The sequence below is a fragment of the Ammospiza nelsoni genome, chromosome 7 (genome assembly GCF_027579445.1).
Source record: "Ammospiza nelsoni isolate bAmmNel1 chromosome 7, bAmmNel1.pri, whole genome shotgun sequence".
Lineage (NCBI taxonomy): Eukaryota > Metazoa > Chordata > Aves > Passeriformes > Passerellidae > Ammospiza > Ammospiza nelsoni.
This window is the reverse complement of record NC_080639.1, coordinates 1,549,302-1,567,846: the sequence shown is the minus strand read 5'-3', so window position 1 is coordinate 1,567,846 and position 18,545 is coordinate 1,549,302. Positions and strand designations below refer to the sequence as shown.

Sequence of the window (18,545 nt, the reverse complement as noted above, 5' to 3'; positions counted from 1 at the left end):
TGTCAGTAGTTAATTGTTGACTGAAGCTTAATATCTGTTGAAGCAAATGAGCCATGAAATACACTACACAGGAAGTATTGTATCTGGAGTGATTTTAACATTAAAACAATATTACAATTTTTAACTTGCTGACACCATATGCAGAATCCTTTATTTTGAAATTGCCCTGATTAATGCTGAGCTGGGGAAGTGGGGGAGAGGAGGAGTGAGTGCTGTGTGTAAAGCAAGGCAGGCCAGGACAAAACCTTTTCTTCTCAGAAGAGGAATATTAAATAACAAAAAACAAATTTTGGGGTGTCTCAGGTTATTACTAATAATAACCTTGTCAAGAGTATTGATTTATAATGTCTCAGAAAAGTTTTTGCAGTTGACTGGCACTGGCAATGTCTCATGTTTTATTAACTCTAATTTCTGTAACAACTGAGTTCTGCTTCTCACAGCAGTAACTTTGCCTTTTTGCTGTCACAATTTAAGAACATGGGGTGAAAAACCTGTACTTGAAAGCTGCCTTTAGGTTGTACCCTTAAATCCTGGGAAATGGCCTTAGATAGGTTTACCCTGGGCTCAGGGAGCTGTTGGAGATGTGGAGATGCCTTGGTGTAAAAGAGGCACCAAATCCCAGAATATTCTGAGCTGGAAGGGTCCATGAGGATCATTCAGCCCAAATCCTGACCCTGCTCAGACACCCCAACCACCTGAGGTCGTGTGGGGGTGGATTTTGAGCCAAATTTTACACCCTGTCAGAGATCTTCTCCCAGTGGGACTCAAGTCATGGTCCTTGGCCAAGACCAGAAGGTTTTTGAGTGAATTATTTGCACATTTTTATGTATTCCCAGCTGGAGCCAAAATGATTTTGTTCTCAGGTGATAAAGTACAGACTGATTCATAAGAAGAAAGAGCAGGCAGTTGTGTATGTTGTGAAAAGGGTTCTTTAAAAAACTGTGTCTCTGCTGCAGCAGTAGGTAAATCATCATTTTTCTGAGCTCTTTAGCTCCATGACTGCTCACACACTCAGCAAGCAGCAGAGAGATGTGCTTGGAGCTCTCTTATGCACTTGTCCTGTGTGTCTTGGCAAGTTCTGCATTTCTTTAGGTATTTCCCTCATGTTGTAGATGGAATTTACATTTTTTGCAACTTTTTCTGAGAATGTGAAACATGATTTCATGAACTCCAGGAAACAGGAACCAGTAGGGAAAGCATTTTTCCTCGCTACGTTCCTGATTTGTTTCCTGCTCTAAAGATGAGAGGACAGTGCCGAGCACACACTGAGTGCATCTCTGAAGGACATCACCACCTTCACTCCTCTGGCTGAGCTGGACATCCCAGGAACACCACCAGGAATGCCTGTTTCATCTGTTTTCCTTTTTTTCTCTTGGTCTTGGGAGAGATTGGAGGAAAGGGAGCTGGGTGTGTGCATGGAAGAGTGCTGGAGCATCCTGACGGGCCCTGCTCACCCACGCTGGTCTGGTGCGAGGTGTCACTGCCCATGGCAGGCACAGGATGAGGTTTCAGGTCCCTTCCAACCCAAACCATTCTGGGATTCTGTGAGCTCTGCAGTGCTGAACCAGTGCAGTGTGTCCTGGCAGACCCTTCTTTGGTGGGGTCATTGATGCTGATGGTCCTTGACCACAGGACGAGGTGTAAAAGCAGAGAAATGGAACAAAAGTAGAAAAATGGAGCAAAAAGTAGAAAAATTCAGCAATCAGGAAATATTGTTAATTAGAACTATGAAGAAGGTGGCCTTCTAATACAGATTTTTTTTTTTTTTAAAGGATATTTATTCTCCTACCCCTACAAAAGTTTGAGGACCAGAGGTATAACTAACTGTTCAGCAAAATTTATTTTTCAAGGAGGACGCTCCTTTGGGTTCAAAAAAAATTAAATTAAATTTCAAAATCCCATTATGGAGCAGAGTTTCTGAGGTTGGTTGTTGAAGGCCTTTTTCGTCCCAAAATTTCCTGACATGAAGTGTGAATCCTTTCTGTACAATAACGTGGAACATAGTTTAAGGAAAAAAAGGAACACACACACACTTATTTTTTTTTTCCTGCCAGCATTCTTGGGTTTGTTATTCAGCCGATGCTGTATTAAATTGGATTTTGTGTCCATCATTATTAAAATGTGAAGTGTGTCGGTCACAAAGCATACATTTCAGGGCAGTTAGCTGAATAATTCTTTTCTTTATTATCCCAAATTACTGCTGAGCTCTGGAGAGGTGAGCAGTTTAGCCAATTATTGCCATTTGAGCTGGATTTGTGGGTGATTAGCTCCTGGTCGAATTCAGTCCTGGCAAGGGCTTTGAAGCCTTTCCTTGTGTGATTTTCACAGCGGTGAGGTAGGAATAGACGAGGCTAATGACAGGAAGGTCGCCTGGGTGAGGTGACCTGTGTGGGGGGGAGCCCGGCTTTAGCAAATAGGGCATCCACAATAACAAGTGTGTCACTAACCCCGCCGTGCATAATCGCAGTTTTATAGGATTGTTGGAGATGCTGACAGCTCAATTAAAGTGTAACCCTTTGTACCATACAGCCCCGGCAGAACGACAGAAATATTACCAACAAAAAAGGGAGGGGACCACAAGGGAACTGCTTAAAGATCCTGGCTTCTTTTTCTCTTTGCCCCCCTTTTCCATCGGAGCCTGCACAGAACGCATCCATTTGTGAAATAATAGGTTGGCCAGGGGAGGGGTATGGTGCCAAACATGGCTACAAAAAAAAAAAAAAAGGCAAAAAAAAAAAAGCTGCTCTTAAGTGGTCTTCCTGATGTTTCTATGGAAACACTATAGTGTCAGGAGAGAAAGTTAAAATTGGGTTTTAAGCTTTTCATGGCTTTTCTCCCTTTTCCGCTCCCCCAGCTGAATCCCTACTTTATATAAACCATGATAAAGAGAATTTTGGGGAGTGCTCCTGGGAGGAAGAGCAGATCCTCTGCCTAGGAGTGGTCATGCCTGCACGAGGAGTCCTTGTTTCCCTCCACCCACCCAAGGCTGTTTGTTTCTTGAGAGAAGTCAGTGTTTTGGGGCTCCCTTTTCATGCCTGCCCCTTCAGCCATTGCCAGAGCCTTTCCCACAGTGCTGTTTGCTCTCTCCCCAATGCTGCTTTCCTTTGCCCAAGGTAATGATTTGCATCCAAGTGCATTTCACTGGTGTCAGGGAAACCACAGCTGCCAGTGCCAAGGGGTTAATAAACCAACTACTGGAGTTTATTAAGGGCTGGGATTCCTTTTTGTCCTATTTTTTTAGCAGTCCAGAGTAAGCAGAATAAGTCTTGGAAGGCAACAGAGGCATAAACTACTGCAAGGCAGGAAAATAATGTGATTTTCTTGTGCTGTGTCCTGTTCAGAGAGGTAAACTTGGGTTAGAGTGAAAGATGTGTGTAGCATTCACATCCTCTGATAAAATTCCTTGACCCAGGGTTTTTCTCCTGGGAAGCTGATGAGCCTCAGAGAAAAGGAAAACAATTCTGATCTCATTTGCTTCTCCTGTGTTGTGCTCACATGGAATGTGTTTGGAGATTGTTCACCCACAGGTGAGTGTTCCATTGGGTTCTGCTGTGAGTTGTTTTGGCTCTTTGGCCAATCAGGGCCAAGCTGTGTCAGACTCTGGAAGGAGTCATGAGCTTTCATTATTATTATTTTAATTTTTAGCATTCAATGTCCTTTCTGTATTCTTTAGTACAGTTTAGTATTCTTTAATATAATATAGTATGATAAGGTAATAAATGAGCCTTCTGAGAACATGGAGTCAGATTCATCATTCCTGCCTGGGGCATTCCCAGCAAATGCAATGGATGTGCCAGTCCCTTAAATACCTGATTGCATTTTGTAACACACTTGCATGTTCAGCTCCACAGGAAAGATGTGTGGTGGCTGTAACTCTAGAGTTTGCAATGTGCTCTTGACTTTAGTCTCATTTTAGAAATAGTCATAAAGCAGGGCTAAGGAAAGAGTCCCAGAGCTGCAGCTGAGGGAGAACTCGAGAAGAGTTGGAGGAACTCGTGCATCACCTGTGTTGGCAAGATGCAGAGGGTGAAATACTGGAGCAGCCAGGTTGGATGGGGCTTGGAGCAGCCTGGGATCATGGAGGGTATCCCTGCCCATGGCAGGGGGTGGGCTGAGATGGTCTTTCAGCTCCCTTCCAACCATTGTGGGATTAAAAATAAAGATGCAGTAACAGTGAGATGCAGCTAAGTTTGTTCTTCCCGTTGAGTTTGTCCTTAGCTGCTGTTCCTTGCAGGAATTTGGGGGCTGTCCTTTGGTGGCAGTCTTCCTTGGTGCTGTGATGAACTGTAAGAGTTGCTTAATCAGCACTGGGGTTTTTTTCAGTACATCTTTCTAATTTTCTTTCGTAGCTTGTGTGCAGAGAGCTTGGAAAATAACGAGTTGCAGGTTGATTGTCCTTCAAGTTTAAGCAAAGCCATTATCTTCTGCTCCCCAAGTCAGGTGATAGATCCTCTCTGTTCTTTGTCTTCAAATGGAAATCGTGGCTGATGAGCCCCAGCATTAGGTAACCATTCATGGAGTAATTACCTGCTGTGCACTCACTGCCTGGTGTTTAGGGAATGTTACAAGAGAATTGGGTGCAATGTTCTGATTTCATTTTCTCCTAAAGGCGCAGAACATAAATTTGAATAGTTTCTGCAGTGTGGGAGCAGCTTTGTAGCAAAACTCTGCTGCTGCTGCTGTGCCAGTTTTGAAGGGAGGTGGGAGGGGTTTTCCTTGTGCACAACTGTACTAAGAACATACAAGGTTTTGGAAGGGTTTTTGGCAATGTTATTGTTAGATACTGAAGGTGGAGAATGTTTGAGCTCTCCTGTTTTCAGAACTCTTCAGAGCCACTCCATGCTCTTGTAACCTTTTTTTTTTTTTTGTGGTTCAGTTGGTCCCCAGTTGTGCTCTGCTACTGTAAGAGGCCATAGAATCCCAAAATGGTTTGGGGTGGAAGGGACCTCCTAGCTCACCCCATCCCACCCCTACCATGGCAGGGACACCTTCCACTGTCCCAGGCTGCTCCAAGCCCCATCCAGCCTGGCCTTGGGCACTGCCAGGGATCCAGGGGCAGCCACAGCTGCTCTGGGAATTCCATTCCAGGGCCTGCCCACCCTCACAGGAACAATTCCTTCCCAATATCCCATTTATCCCAATTTCCCTCTGGCAGTGTGAATCCATTCCCCTTGTCCAGGCACTCCCAGCCCTTATCCAGAGTCCCTCTCCCTCTTTTTTATAAGCTCCCTTTAAGTATCAGGAGGTTGCTACAGGTTTCCAAGTATAAAAACTTAAACCAGCTTCATGTCTCATTGACCAAAAGACCAAGCAGCATTCCCTTAAATTCCTGGGGGAAAAAAGATCTCAGTTTAAGAAACTGAGAAAACAAGTTACATTTTTATGGAAGGATTCCACATACACTGGGAATCTTCAACAATTTGTTCCCTAGAGGATTTTAGGTTTAAAGACAGAACGACCTGGTCTAGTGGAAGGTGTCCCTGTCCATGATAAGGGACAGCATGAGATGAAATTTCAAGTCTCTTCCAGCCCAAACCATTCTGGGATTCTCTGACTCTCTGTGGATCAATGATTCAGTCATTACCAAAAGCTTCATTTGGCATGCAGGTATTGTTTGGGGGTGAAACAGTTTGAGCTGCTGAAGAATGGACTTTACCACCAGAAACCTGTTACAACTAAATCTTCAGGAGGCAAAAAAAATGAATCCCTTGTTTATTATCAGGTGCCCCCAGTGCTGTTGGACAGACTGTGCAGAGCTGGCTGGTCACTGAATCCTGGGGTTTCACCAGCATTTGTTCCCCACATTAATAGATTCACAGGAGTGGGTGTTTTATTGGCCAGAATTTGTATGTAACAATTAGTTTGTGATCCTGACTGAGTGGTTGCCTTCAGAGGTATTTGAAGGAGGAGGTTTTTCATGGCTGAGAGTTTTTCTTTTCTGAGCAGGATGCACAGGAGCTGTAGAAAATTCCTAGCAGTGCTAGCTGCTAATCATGGCTATGGGAGCTACAGACCTGAGTGGAAAATCAGGAATTTCTGTTGTTAATGATGAAGTGTGAGGTTACCTGTTTCATTCTGTCAGAATAGCATCAGGGAAACAATATGGGGTCAGCTAAAAATTAGGGAGGGGAAGAAACAAAAGGCTGGCAGAAGTTTGCACCTCAACCATGGCAGTGGGGTAAATGTCTGAAAGGAAACAGAAACCAGAGTGGGATCATGGAATGGTTTGGGTTGGTTGGGATCTTGCAGCTCATCTGGTTCCAACCCCTGCCTTGTAGGTACCATATTTCCTTTTCCAGAAGGTCAATCTTGGCTCTGCTGACTTCAAAAACCATTTTTAAGGCTTCTCACCTGCCAACATCTTCAAGGAGTCACTTTCTGAAATGCTGATAATTTGCTATTTAAAACCTAAAATATTTCAGTAGAACAAATTGATGATTGCTTCACCACTGAGTCGTTATTTAATCAGGCAAGGTTTGGAGCTCACAGAGGGCACCCAGAGCAGGCAGATTTTGCTGGTTGCTGTATATTCAGGTGAGCTGGGTGCTCCACAAGCCCTGGTGCCTTCACCAGTGCTGGGTGTGTTGTTTTCTTTCCACCTTGGCTCCAGTCAATCCGGGGCTGGCGGCTTTTCATTAGCTGCTGCTGCTCCCACGGTAATGTTGGGATTGCAGAGCCTGCTGGCAGTCTGTAACTTCCCCAGGTGCCCTGGAGCTCAGCAGCCTAAGCTGATTGACTCAGTTAGGGCCCCAGTCCCTAACAGCAAATGCAATCAATAAATCTTTGTTGGTAAATAATTGCTATCGAACAGAGTTTTAATATAAATTTATGAGTGGTGTTTTATCACAGCTTGAGGCTACAGCAAGCCACTGAGTGATGGATTTCAGATCACACTTGCATTCATTACATTAACTTTGTAAGTTATTTAAAGCTTGTACACTTAACATTGCTTTTGGCTTGCAATGACCTCCTGGGAGTAGATGTAGCACACACATTACTAATGGAGAGCCAGCTCCGTTCGCTCCCTGGATCCTCCAGCAAAACCCAGGGACTGAGCTCCACGCACTCCACTTGGAGCCTTTTTCCTCCAGCTCCTTCAAACCACAAGCTGGAGGACTCACCATTCCTCCCTTCAACACAGAATTGCAGTTTTGGAGGGAAGGTGGTAAAAAAAAATAAATTAAAAAGCTATTGGAGGTGTGAAGTTCTTCTGGGTTTGTGTGGAAATCAGAGGTGTTAAATCCTTAGTGTTGAGTCTGGAGGCTCTGGAGCTGCACCCAACTGCCCATGGAGGGCTGTGAGAAATTAAAGATTTCCTAGAAATTAGGCAAAATAGCATCATCCAATTAATAATTGTTTGAGGCAGGGATTATTTAGTCAAAAAAAAATTGGTATTTGGAGTAGAAGATTCATGTAGGCTCTTACTGCCTAGCTTGGGGACTCAATGGGATTTTTCCAGGGTGCTGTGTGTACATGGAGACCTATTTGGCAGTGGCTGGGGACGTGCCCAAGCTGCCTCTGAATTGCCTTGGAGGTACCAGGGGTCAGCAGGAACCCCTGGATCTCATTTCCTCAGCACAGGATCTGATGTGATTCAAATATAGCCACAATGTGACTGAAGCAAGGAGCTTTATTTTTTTTTTTTCTTTTAAATAACATTTCCTGTCATGCGGGCCATTTTTTAATGTGTAGCTAACGTTCAAGTGCATTTATAACTGATCTAAACTCTGATTCTAAGACCATTTCTCCAGACCATTCTATAAAATTACCACAAAGTGGTGGCCTTGGGGATAAAATCTGTGGTTTATATGGGCTGCTTTGCTTTATAGCACTTTAAGTTAGCTCCTTGTATTCACAGCAGTTTGCTCTCCAGGTACTTCAAGATACTTTTAATTATCACATAATGTGAAAATGATTCTGTTTGCCAAAGGAATGCCTGAAGAAAATGGATTGGGAAGTCTGGTTTGTTAGCTAGGCACAAATAGGTCCATCATCCCTGTTCAGTTCTGAGCTGGGTGGGTTGGTTTTTGTTTGTTTTTTTTACATCAAAGCACAGAGTTCTATTTTAAAACATAGTAAAACCTCATTTTGAGTAATTTTCTTCATTTAGATCCAAAACTAGAATGTCATAATTCCTACTTAGCAGCAAAACTTTAAGTAGTAAAAATCATGATGGTCATAGATTTTTTACTCTTTATTGAGACTATAATTGACACAAATTGAAAATTATGTAAGTAATAACATGTTTTCTGTATAGCAAAGGGGCAATTAAAAGGTTATGAAATATGTACATTTTACTGGCTTCAAAGCTTGAAAAAAGAAGGCAAAAGGAAAAAAAATCCCCATTGTGATCCTTAGTGCTTTTCCCCATTAGAAGGTCTGAAGAACAAACCAGTGAAGAGAAACAGTAATTTTTGATCCCCACGGCACAGCACTAACTAGAATTGGGTCCCCCTAAACACCAGTGCTGTGCTGCAGGTGAGGTATGAAAGATGGGAAAGGTGAAGAGACAGATCACCTCCTATAGACAAACAGGAGAGTCAAAGGCAGAAATAAGCTTTCATTTTTTAATAGAAGAAAACAACGTCTCCAGGCGCCGGCTGGCAGTAATTGGGATGAGCAGGAGCTTTTGTGAGGAGGCGTTTCAGAAGCCCCGTTCTCCTTGAAAAAGTTTTGAGTTCTAGCAAGGAGCAGAACAAAAAAAAAAAAAAAAAAAAACATACAGACATGTGACCCAGAGGCAGGCAGAAAGTTGGGAGTTTGGATCACTGTGCTGTTCAGTGTCCAGCAGAGCTTTTCTTCATGGTCCCACCATGGAGTGCTCTCCTCTGAAGTTCCGCTCCAGCTCTGTGGCCAGGAGCAGGGCTTCTGCTTGAGTGGAGCTGACCTGTGTCCCCTCCTGGCTTTGGGACAGGGTCTGCAGAGGGATCACTTCATAAAGCTGCAAGTTTAATGGGGAAACAAACAGTGGAACTCGTTTTCAAGGCTTAAGCTACTGTTAACGACTCCATGGGAGTTGGAAGCGCCGTGCTTGGTAGGGCATCCTTCTGTGTTCTGTTTTCCCTGTGTTTTAATTGCCTTGTACAGTGAGAAGGGAAAAACTTGTTTTATAGGGATTAGGGAGCTGAAGTTTGTGTTGGGTGGACTCCTGGTTGGGATTTATTGAAATGGATATGTGTCTGCTTTGCTCAGAGCTTGATCTGTGACACCAGTCTCTGTGTCCCTGTGGTGGGTACTGAGCTTGGGATCTCCACTGGCTCAGTAAGGCTTTGCACAACCACAACACTGCCTGGATCCATTAGGAACTGCCTTCTGGCTTGGGTTGAAAATTAAAATTTCCCAAGGAAGTGCATCCTTCATTTACTACCTGGAGTGTTCCACAGCACGTGATGTTTTATTTTTCAAAGTGAATTTTGGTTTTGCAGCTGAGAACAGGTCAATGTACAGTAGCAGTTCCTGTCTGTTTGTCTGTTGGAGCACAATGATGACTTTTAATCTTTGCTGTGGATGAGAAGTTGTGGCTGCCCCATCCCTGGCAGCATTCCAGGACAGGTTGGACAGGGCTTGGAGCCACCTGGTCCAGTGGAAGGTGTCACTGCCCATGCTGGGGGTTGAAACTGGATTTTAATGTCCCTTCCAACCCAAACCATTCTGGGATTCTGTGACTGTTGTCATTCATCCTTGATTGAATATTGTGGAAAGGAGATTCACTTTGCCCACCTCCTTTCTTCTCCAGTCACACTTTTGTCATTAAATTATCCAGGATTTACTTGAAACACTTTGTGTTTGCTCTGTTTTGTTACTCTTGCCTGGGATTGAGGTTTCTTTTGCTGGAGTGAGGAGTTTCCATGGTGGTGTCACCCTTGTGCAGAGGGAATGAGAACACAGCTGTGTGCTCTTCTGTGGGCACGGAATCCTCAGGAGATGCTGGAGGGAGAGGCCACACAGCACAGTCCTCCCTCAGCCTGGGTTCATCATTTATTTTAGAGGGTTAGGAAATGCAGAGCATGGTGTCTTCATCAGCTAGGAATCCATGTGGGTCACACCAAAATGTGCTTTCCTGAGGCATGGGATTCAAGGAAAAAGAGGGTTTTTCTACCCACTGGACAAAGCCAGTGGAGGGAATGTGCATTGTGGGAGAGGCAGGGGAAAGCCTGTCTGAAAATGCTCATCTGGAAAGGCAGTTCCTCCTCGCTCTGTGTCTTAGGCACTTGTGTGTGGTTTGTGCTGCCATTTCACCTTTTCCCTCTCTGTGCCCCACCAGGGGATGCTGCTGAAGCGGAGTGGCAAGTCCCTGAACAAGGAGTGGAAGAAGAAGTACGTGACACTGTGTGACAACGGCTTGCTGACCTACCACCCCAGCCTGCACGTGAGTACCCCTGCCCTGGGAGCCCCAGCCCTGGCAGCAGGCTCAGCCAGGCCTTGGTGGCACCTCTGTGCTCAAGGAGCTTCCTCCTCTCTCCTCATTGCCCTCCCTCCCAGGGAATCATCACCTGAGGTCTGAGCGCGCTCCAGTTCCTCTGACTCCTCTGGGACTGGGGCTTCCCTGCATCCCAAGAGCCTGCTGGAACTGTTTAAAGCCTTCATTTCCTGCTTTATTTTCTGTTTTATTTTCTTTTATGGGCTTGTTGTTGATCCCAGGGTTAAAAAACAACTGGTTTCACAAGGAAAAGTTTCCTAGAGGTAGTAAAGAGTGAGGAGAGGTCTTTGTCAGTGTGCAGGGCTTATAGTTTATTCAGGAGTAATTCTGAGCAGCTTTTTGGAAGTGGCATAGCCATTAAAAACTGTTCCATACAACTTTTCCATGTCGAGGCATCTATCCCTGTCCCAAGGATGCTGTCTGTCCCTCAGAGTGTGTGGCACAACTCCTAGTATGGGGTGGAAGGAGCACAGAGATCCCACTCACGACTAGCCCACCCCAGAAATCATGGTGTGACCCTCACCAAGGTAGAATATGCATTATACATATATAAAAATAGAGACAGACAGACAGACAGATGATAGATAGATAGATAGATAGATAGATAGATAGATAGATAGACAGATAGATGGATGATGGATGGATGGATGGATGGATGGATGGATGGATGGATGGATGGATAGATAGATGATAGATAGATAGATAGATAGATGATAGATAAAGATGTGAGATATATGGATATTTGATATATAGATTAGAAATACCTACCTATATATATAAATATATAAAAATAAATACAAGTATATAAATATATATAAAGATATACATGTATGTGTGGTTTTATATAATATCTGATCTTGTATTTTATCATCATCCCACACATGCAAATCAGAGGGTTGCCACTTGTAATGTTTTTAGGGTCAGTTGTTTCTAAACCTATTGGTGGCATCTTGAGCTCCTGGTCACGTTTTCATTAAGGAGTGAAAATCAAGGCTTTGATGCATTTTCTATTAATTTTGGGGTTTACAAACCTGCACCTGGAACTGGCAGGAAACTTCTGCTTTAGCTGGGTGGTGTCTGAGGAGCATGGAGCCCTAGAATCATTAAGGTTGGAAAGCACTCTAAGGTCATCCAGCCCAGCACTAAACCCCCTCCCCAAGTGCCACATCCATGCCTGGCCACGCTGATGCTGTGCTTGCCCCTGTCTGTGGAATATTAGCACTTTTCCCCTGCCTTGACACAAGGTTTTATGGTCTCAGGTCCTGCCATGATGATGCTTTGCTGTGGTTTCTGATGTGATGTCCATTTCTCTTACACATTATGTGGTAAATGAGATGACAAGTAGCTTCCAGGCATTGCTGCTTCCCATCAGAAACCTTGTCCCTCAGCCCTGGTGTTCTGGAGCAGGGTTTTCACTGCTCCTTTGTGTGATGGAGTTCATGTCTTTCTGCCCAATTTTAGTGCCCAAACGTGACTAATTCTGCTGTGAAGTAGCCCTGAAACATCCAGATTTGTGTGTTGGCATTGCTCCCAGAAGGGAAGCAGGGATTCTGCATGCCCCATGGAGCACACCTGAGTGTGCCTCAGATTATGCTGGTCACCAAACGAGGATGAAGCTGTTGTGTGTGCCCTGGCCCCTTCCTGGCTGCTGGAAAAGGCTCTATTGTTCCTGCCAGGGCTGTGCACGTGTGAGTTTTCCATTGCTCTGGCAGACAATGGAGAAACTTCTCCCGTGCAGGCTCCCCCGGAGCAGCGGCGGCGCCCCCAGAGTGAGAATCCACTGAGGTTACACGTAATTACTTTGAGATTAGAGGTAAATCCATCGGAGATTAGAGGGAATCCATTTAAAGAAGAAGTAATTACCAGCCTGTAATTGTTTCCCTCTGTCCTCCACCGTGCCCCCCCACCCCAAGAAGAAGGTGCTGGGCTCGGTGTTGCCTTTCCCTCCTTGTGTGGATCAGAAGGGTTTGTGAGGGAACCACAAATCTTTTCAGTCAGTCACACGCCCAGTACACTTTGTACTAAACTTTGTTAGCAGGAATGTCACAGTTTGGGAATTGTCAGGTGAGAGGGTCTTCCCCCAACCAGAGCTCTGATACTGTGTTTCTGTTTTGGTTTTGCTGGTTTTTGTTTGTCAGTAATTTTTTGTTCCTTTTTTTTTTTTTCACAAGAAAGCGATGAATTTTTAATGCTGTGCTTGCATTGCTGTCTGGGATAATTTCTTACATTGTTTTGAAAAATCAGACCTTATTCCTACCACGTTTCCCATTAAGCAGCAGTGAAGAAAAGAGCTTTTGTTTGCTGTCTAAAGTCAGTTTCCCAAACTTGTGCAAAGCCTAGCTCTAATCAGATTTGGGTTGTTTCAAATGTGTATATCATTTGAGTTCATCAAAATGTTGCTCTTTTAATTCTGGAGTGAATTTTTAATTGCAGTGAAAGGTGGGCTGGCCTCTAGTGGTGGCAGAGAAAGGAAATCTAGGGGATCATTTGGTCTGTCCAGCCTGTGGTTTGAGTCAGAGCCTAACACCTGGTGTTTGAAGGGCCAATGACAATGTTTAGTGGCTGATAGTGAGCACTGTGTTAAATATTGCTCAAGGTTTGGCCACAGGTGCATCAGTTGTCTCTGCCAGATGCATTCGGTAGCAGCTCAGGCACGAAGCAGTGGTTTAAACACAGAAAACAGGTACTGCAGAATCCAGCCCCAACATCCTCCTTGAAAGCATTGCCTGCACAATGAAAGGTTTTGGGGTGGGGAGGGAAAAATCAAATGAGGCCCTTTTTTGCAGAGGAGGTGTCCCTGGGAGGGTCAGGCTGTTTGGCAGGGCAGCGTGCTGAAACGAGCGCGGCATTGTGCCAGCCTCACGAGCGACTCCCGGTGCCACCAGGTTGATGTTTGACACAATAGCAAAATCCCTCTCGTTTCTTTTCAAGAAAGTGGGGGGAGAGGGAAACGGGGGAAGAAAAATATGTGTACATAAGCACCCTACTGTTTCCTGACTTGGTCGTGTCAGGTTTTTTCAAGAGCCTCAAACCTTCCCGTCCCTTGGGATGCCAAGGAGCTGCGCTGATAGAAAATGGTTGGGGATAATGAGAGAGAACTTTGACCCTCAGGCTTCAAAGTTCACCAGAGCTCCCTATTCATCTTGGGCTTCTGGAGCAGAGCTGTGGAGTGGATCACTAAAATTCTGGCCGGCAAATTCCATGTCAGCCTCCCCAAAGGGCCCCGGGGGAATTCGCCGAGGCATCTCCTGGCTTTTTAATGGCGGGATGCTCCCGGAATGCATTCACCAGGATACCTGCTGGGCAGCCCTGCTTTATCTGAGCCTTCTCCTGATGAATAGCTGATGATGTTTCACCACTGGCTGCCTGCCACAGGGCTGCCAGCGTGCCACGGGTCAGCACGTGACACAGCTTTAGCTGTGGATGTCCCTTCTCTGCTCTCATGTCTTCACCATCGCTGCACCTCTGTTGTGAAAAGAAGGAAAAAGGGAAAAAAGGCTGAAAACAGCTAGTTTTTGGTAAGGGCAGTTTTCCCCTTTTATGTTTAATTTGGTCTAGATTTGATTTCAGTGCTGGGGCACCTTATGGGAGAAGAAGAGCTTCTTAAATACATGAGAAGGAATGCCCATTCCCCTAGTGATGCCCACCTAGAACACAGCGGGTACACAAACCCCATGTGCATAGCAAGGTTGGTGTTTGCTGGCTGCAGCCTGTAACCTTCATCTTCACTGGTCTGGTGTGATGACCTGGGGATTGTAAATGTGATTGAGGGGGGAAATCTGGCTTTATCTCCATAAGGGAGGTGTGGATTCACCTGGTTTGCTCAATTCATCCGACGGGAGCCACAGTTCCAAATTCTCCCTTAAATACAGTGCTGGCATGTGAATGTTAGCAGTGTTGTTCTATCCTCAAATATATTGTTGTTTTTTTTTTTTTTTAAAGGCAATATTTCAGCCTGAGAGAGAGTCAGATCCAACACTAGGCTAAACTTGGCACGAGAGCTTCAGCAATATATTATATGGACACATTCTCTGGGAAGACCCTACAAATATGTTAAAATTCCTTAAGGCTTGAAGTGTTGTTTGAGCTTTCTCTGCTTGGCCATTTTCTCCAGAAAAAGCAGATGGTGAGAAGCAGGAGGATTTAGAGGATGTCCTCTGTGTTGGTATCTGGAAGTGTTGTAGCTCCATGCACTTTTCTCTGGTCCCAGCATTTCTCTCAGAGCTGCAGTTGAAATTTTTGCTACCAGCTCTTGTGATTTTCCTGAACTATTTAGAAACAAAAAGGCTGCTTGCAAATGCAGGATCCTATCTCCCCTCATCCTTGAGAGCAGTGTGCTGTCCTGTGTGGCCAGTCAGCCCCTGGTGCTGCTGCAGCCAAGGACCCATGCTCCCCTTCCCATTAGGAATATCCCCCACAGCCATCGTTGCAGCTCAGCCTTATTTCCAGGTTGTTGCCTCAGGCAGTTCAATAGCTCTGAAGTGTGTTGTTTGTGTTGCTTTAATAAAAATATTCATGCTCACATATTTCTAAAATACCATCATGTATGTCCATTTATTTCCCCCTTGTTTTTGCTCTGAAGGAACGTAAAGCTGGATATTGGCTGGCTCTGAGGGGCCTTTCAAGTGGCATTTCCTAAAAACAGCTAATCCTCAAATCAGTCTTTAGACTGACAAAAGGACCCTGGAAGTGCTCAAGGCTGGGCTGGAGAGGCTTTGGAGCAACCTGGGATAGTGGAAGGTCCCTGTCCTTGGCAGGGGGTGGAACAGGATGAGCTTTAAGGTCTGCTCCAACCCAAACCACTCTGGGATTCTGTGGTACTTTTCACGTGTGATGTGGCTCTCCCTCCTGAGAGAGCAGTGATCAAAACACATCCTGCAGCTTGAGTATTGATGAAGATAAATCTGAAGCTTTATTGTAGTTACTACTGCATCCACTAGCATGCCTAAAACATTGGTTAGGATAGAAGAAAATTAATGATAGGAACAGTTAAATATGAGTACAGTAATTCCTGATTTTTATAAAGTGCTATAGCTGTACAGATTACTCAGTCACTTTCGAGCTTCTTGGAAAACTTCTTTATTGTCTTAATCTGAAAGATGTAATGGAGTCAAGATTAATTTGGGAGAAAAATATAAAACTGAAGATCACAGTAGCACAGAATATCCTGGGTGGGAAGTGACCCACGAGGATCTGTCCAGGCCTCTCTGCCCCTGAGGGAGTCGACACTCAGTAGTGTGGCAAACACAATTGTGCTTTGGCAGAGCTGCAGCAAACACATATTCCAGTGTCTGTTTGCTCCTTCTGAAAGCCAAGGGAAATTCTGAGGGTCAGAATAAGTTGCAATTTAAAAGGCAAAAGCCAAGCTAATAATTAATCAGGGGGGTTTATAAAATTAGAGCTTCCTGTCCAGCCGAGCTAACTGCTGTGGGTATAAATGCTTCATAAATTACTCAGGATGGTAAAACTCTGGTTTGTCTTTTACAGCAGCTCTCATTACAAAGGCTGAATGAGAAGTGAAGTGCAAGGGGAAAAGTTTTCTTAAAATGTTATGCAAATAAGGGATCCATTTACAGAAGGACCAACATTTTGTTGCTGTTGTGTTCCAAGTCTTGCCCTGCCTTCCTCCCCTGCTCCTGCAACGCTGATGGAGCTGATTAACACCTCGCTATAGATATAGCCAGTGCTTTTTATTACTGAAATTTAATGTTCTTGATTCCCAACGTGAAGCAAACAGATTCATGATGCCCTTCCTTTTGTCAGGACAGCGCTTTGGGGCGATCAGTGTTTTCCAGAACGCATTCCCATTCCTCTCTTCTCCTCAGAAAATAACATTTCATGGCTCTCCTTAAGATTAACTGTGTATTATGAAGCTGAATGACATTATGGCCGTGTTTATATGCAGGGGGGGGGGGGACAGCTAATTCCCCAGGACCATTTGATGAATTTATTCCACTGTGGCTCATATCCCGATGCTCCATCCACAGCTCAGGCCCTTCCTGGGAAAAGCAGCGAGGCTCAGGACTTGGGGAGACTTGTGGGGGTTTTTTTGTTGCCGTTCCTTCTTAGGTGTGCCCGTGGCCCCACACGGAAACCAATCAAGGAGCGATTTATGTTCATTAAGGGCTTGTCAAAACTGAAAAATTTTCTAATCAACGGCGATGTGGCGGCGGCCCCTCCATGGCTGGGAGTGTCGCCTCGGCGGCCGCGGCTCCGCGCCTGTTACAACTCTAGGCTAGGAATCTGCTGATGATTACATTAGGCTAAGCTGCGAAGTAAATGAACCATGGCTTATTTAGGTGCAACTAGCTCCAGTGTAGTCCTGCCCCGCAGGGCACTTTATAGCGTTTTATGGCTTTAAAATTAGTGTAGCTTCCCATTTGCTGCAGGGTGCTGCATGTTATGCCTTTGAACTCAATAAGCAAAGGGAAGGGGGCCTTTTGTTTTTTTCTCCTTCTCCCCCCCCCCCCCCTTTTCTTCTTTTTGCAGTTTAGCAATTTTGTTTTGCATCTTTTCCAGACGGCGTTTTGCAATAAAAATGTCTGACTGCCACGGAGAGGCACAAAAGTCAGGGCTCCATCCAATTTCCCGGGCTGCTCTTGGTTTGGGGGGAAGAGGATTTGGTTGTTGCTGAGGGTGAACAATAGGTTTTGTGCCTCCAGTAGGTCAGCTCACAAAATTGGAATTGTCTTTCAAAAAATACGCTGCACACAGTCTTTGAAATGTCATCCAGAGGTGCAACCATAAACTTCCTTTTCCATAATAATTTTTATTACGCCTCAGATCAGGAAACACTACTTCAACCTCAGTAAGTGGAGCCTTAGGAGTGTTACATCTGATTGAACAGTGGGGGAAAACTGCCACAAAATGAAGGTGTTTTTTAGGGAATGGTTTGGCTTGGAAGGGACCTTGAAGCTCATCTCATTCCACCTCCCTGCCATGTCTTCCACTATCCCAGGTTGTTCACAGCCCCATCCAACCTGGCCTTGGACACTACCAGGGATAGGTTAGAAGCTCATCATCTCTCAGTGGAAACCAGGCAGAGATCTGGGGAGGATTTTTAGTCTGGACCTGTTCCTAGTGATGAAAAAACAGGCTTTTGAGAGCTCAGAATAGCTGAAAAGGACAAAAAAAGTGTGATATTCATACCTGTATACCATTATAGCCTTGGAAAGTCACTGCTCTTGGAGAGTCTCTCATTTCATATGTGGTGCCCTGGAAAAGGGTGGCAGTGGGACAGATGGAAGAAACACAGGGAGACCTCGAGGAAGGAGCAGATATTATTTTGCATTTTAGTGTTGTGACACATGGCTTATCCCGAGGTGAGTGATTTCAATGTGAGCTTGGAAACCCCTTTGCCCAGGGTAAAACTGTAACCCCAGTGAAGGGCTTTCTCCCTATCCACCACTCTTGTATTATTTGAAAACCCTCAAACTCTGTAACGTTTTTTATATCCATGTTTTTGATAATCTGAGCCATGTCTTTAACTTAAGCATGGCTCTAGAGCACAAGGACAAGGGGGAATGGCTTTAAGCTGAAGGATATTGGGAAGGAGTTCTTCCCTGTGAGGGTGGGGAGGCTCTTGCCCATAGGAGCTGTGGCTGCCCCATCCCTGGAAGTGCTCAGGGCCAGGTTGGACATAGGCATCAAGCTGGAGCCACACATAGCCTGGGTTCAGCTTGTGGCCCTTGGTGGAGTGTCTCTGAAATCACTGTGATGTGCAGCTGTAAATTCAACAACTGCTGGCATTCAAAATCCAAAGAGACCCCCCCAAAACGGGGGTGTCACTTTTTGGGTAGGCTTGTTTAGAAAACATGATCATACCCATTTGCTCAATTTGCATGTCTGAAAGGCTCCTGCTCAGTTAATTGGTTAAATTAATTTCTGCTGTTGCAAACAGAGAGCTGCTGTATGAGGAGCAGGACTAAAGTAATTTTACTTTACATTATTCTGGGTCCTGGCGCATCGTTCCTTTCTTACTCAAGGCAATTCATTTTGTGGGGCTGTCAAGTAATGTTTGGCGTCATCTTCAGTCAATGCAGCTTTTTTGATTTCCCCCTGATATTTTAACAGTTTATTTAGTCCTGTAGATAATGGTCAATGGCCTTGAGTAGTCACATTAACA

General features: G+C 44.8%; 1 protein-coding gene across 3 annotated transcripts in view; it reads left to right on the top strand.

Moving 5' to 3' along the window:
* AGAP1 (ArfGAP with GTPase domain, ankyrin repeat and PH domain 1) overlaps nt 1-18,545 on the top strand; it is a 322,590-nt gene that overhangs the window by 186,800 nt on the left and 117,245 nt on the right. For all 3 annotated transcript variants that reach the window (XM_059476344.1, XM_059476343.1, XM_059476341.1), the window contains exon 10: nt 10,265-10,369. In XM_059476344.1, the coding sequence (XP_059332327.1) occupies nt 10,265-10,369 (105 nt within the window). The remainder of the gene's footprint in view (nt 1-10,264; nt 10,370-18,545) is intronic.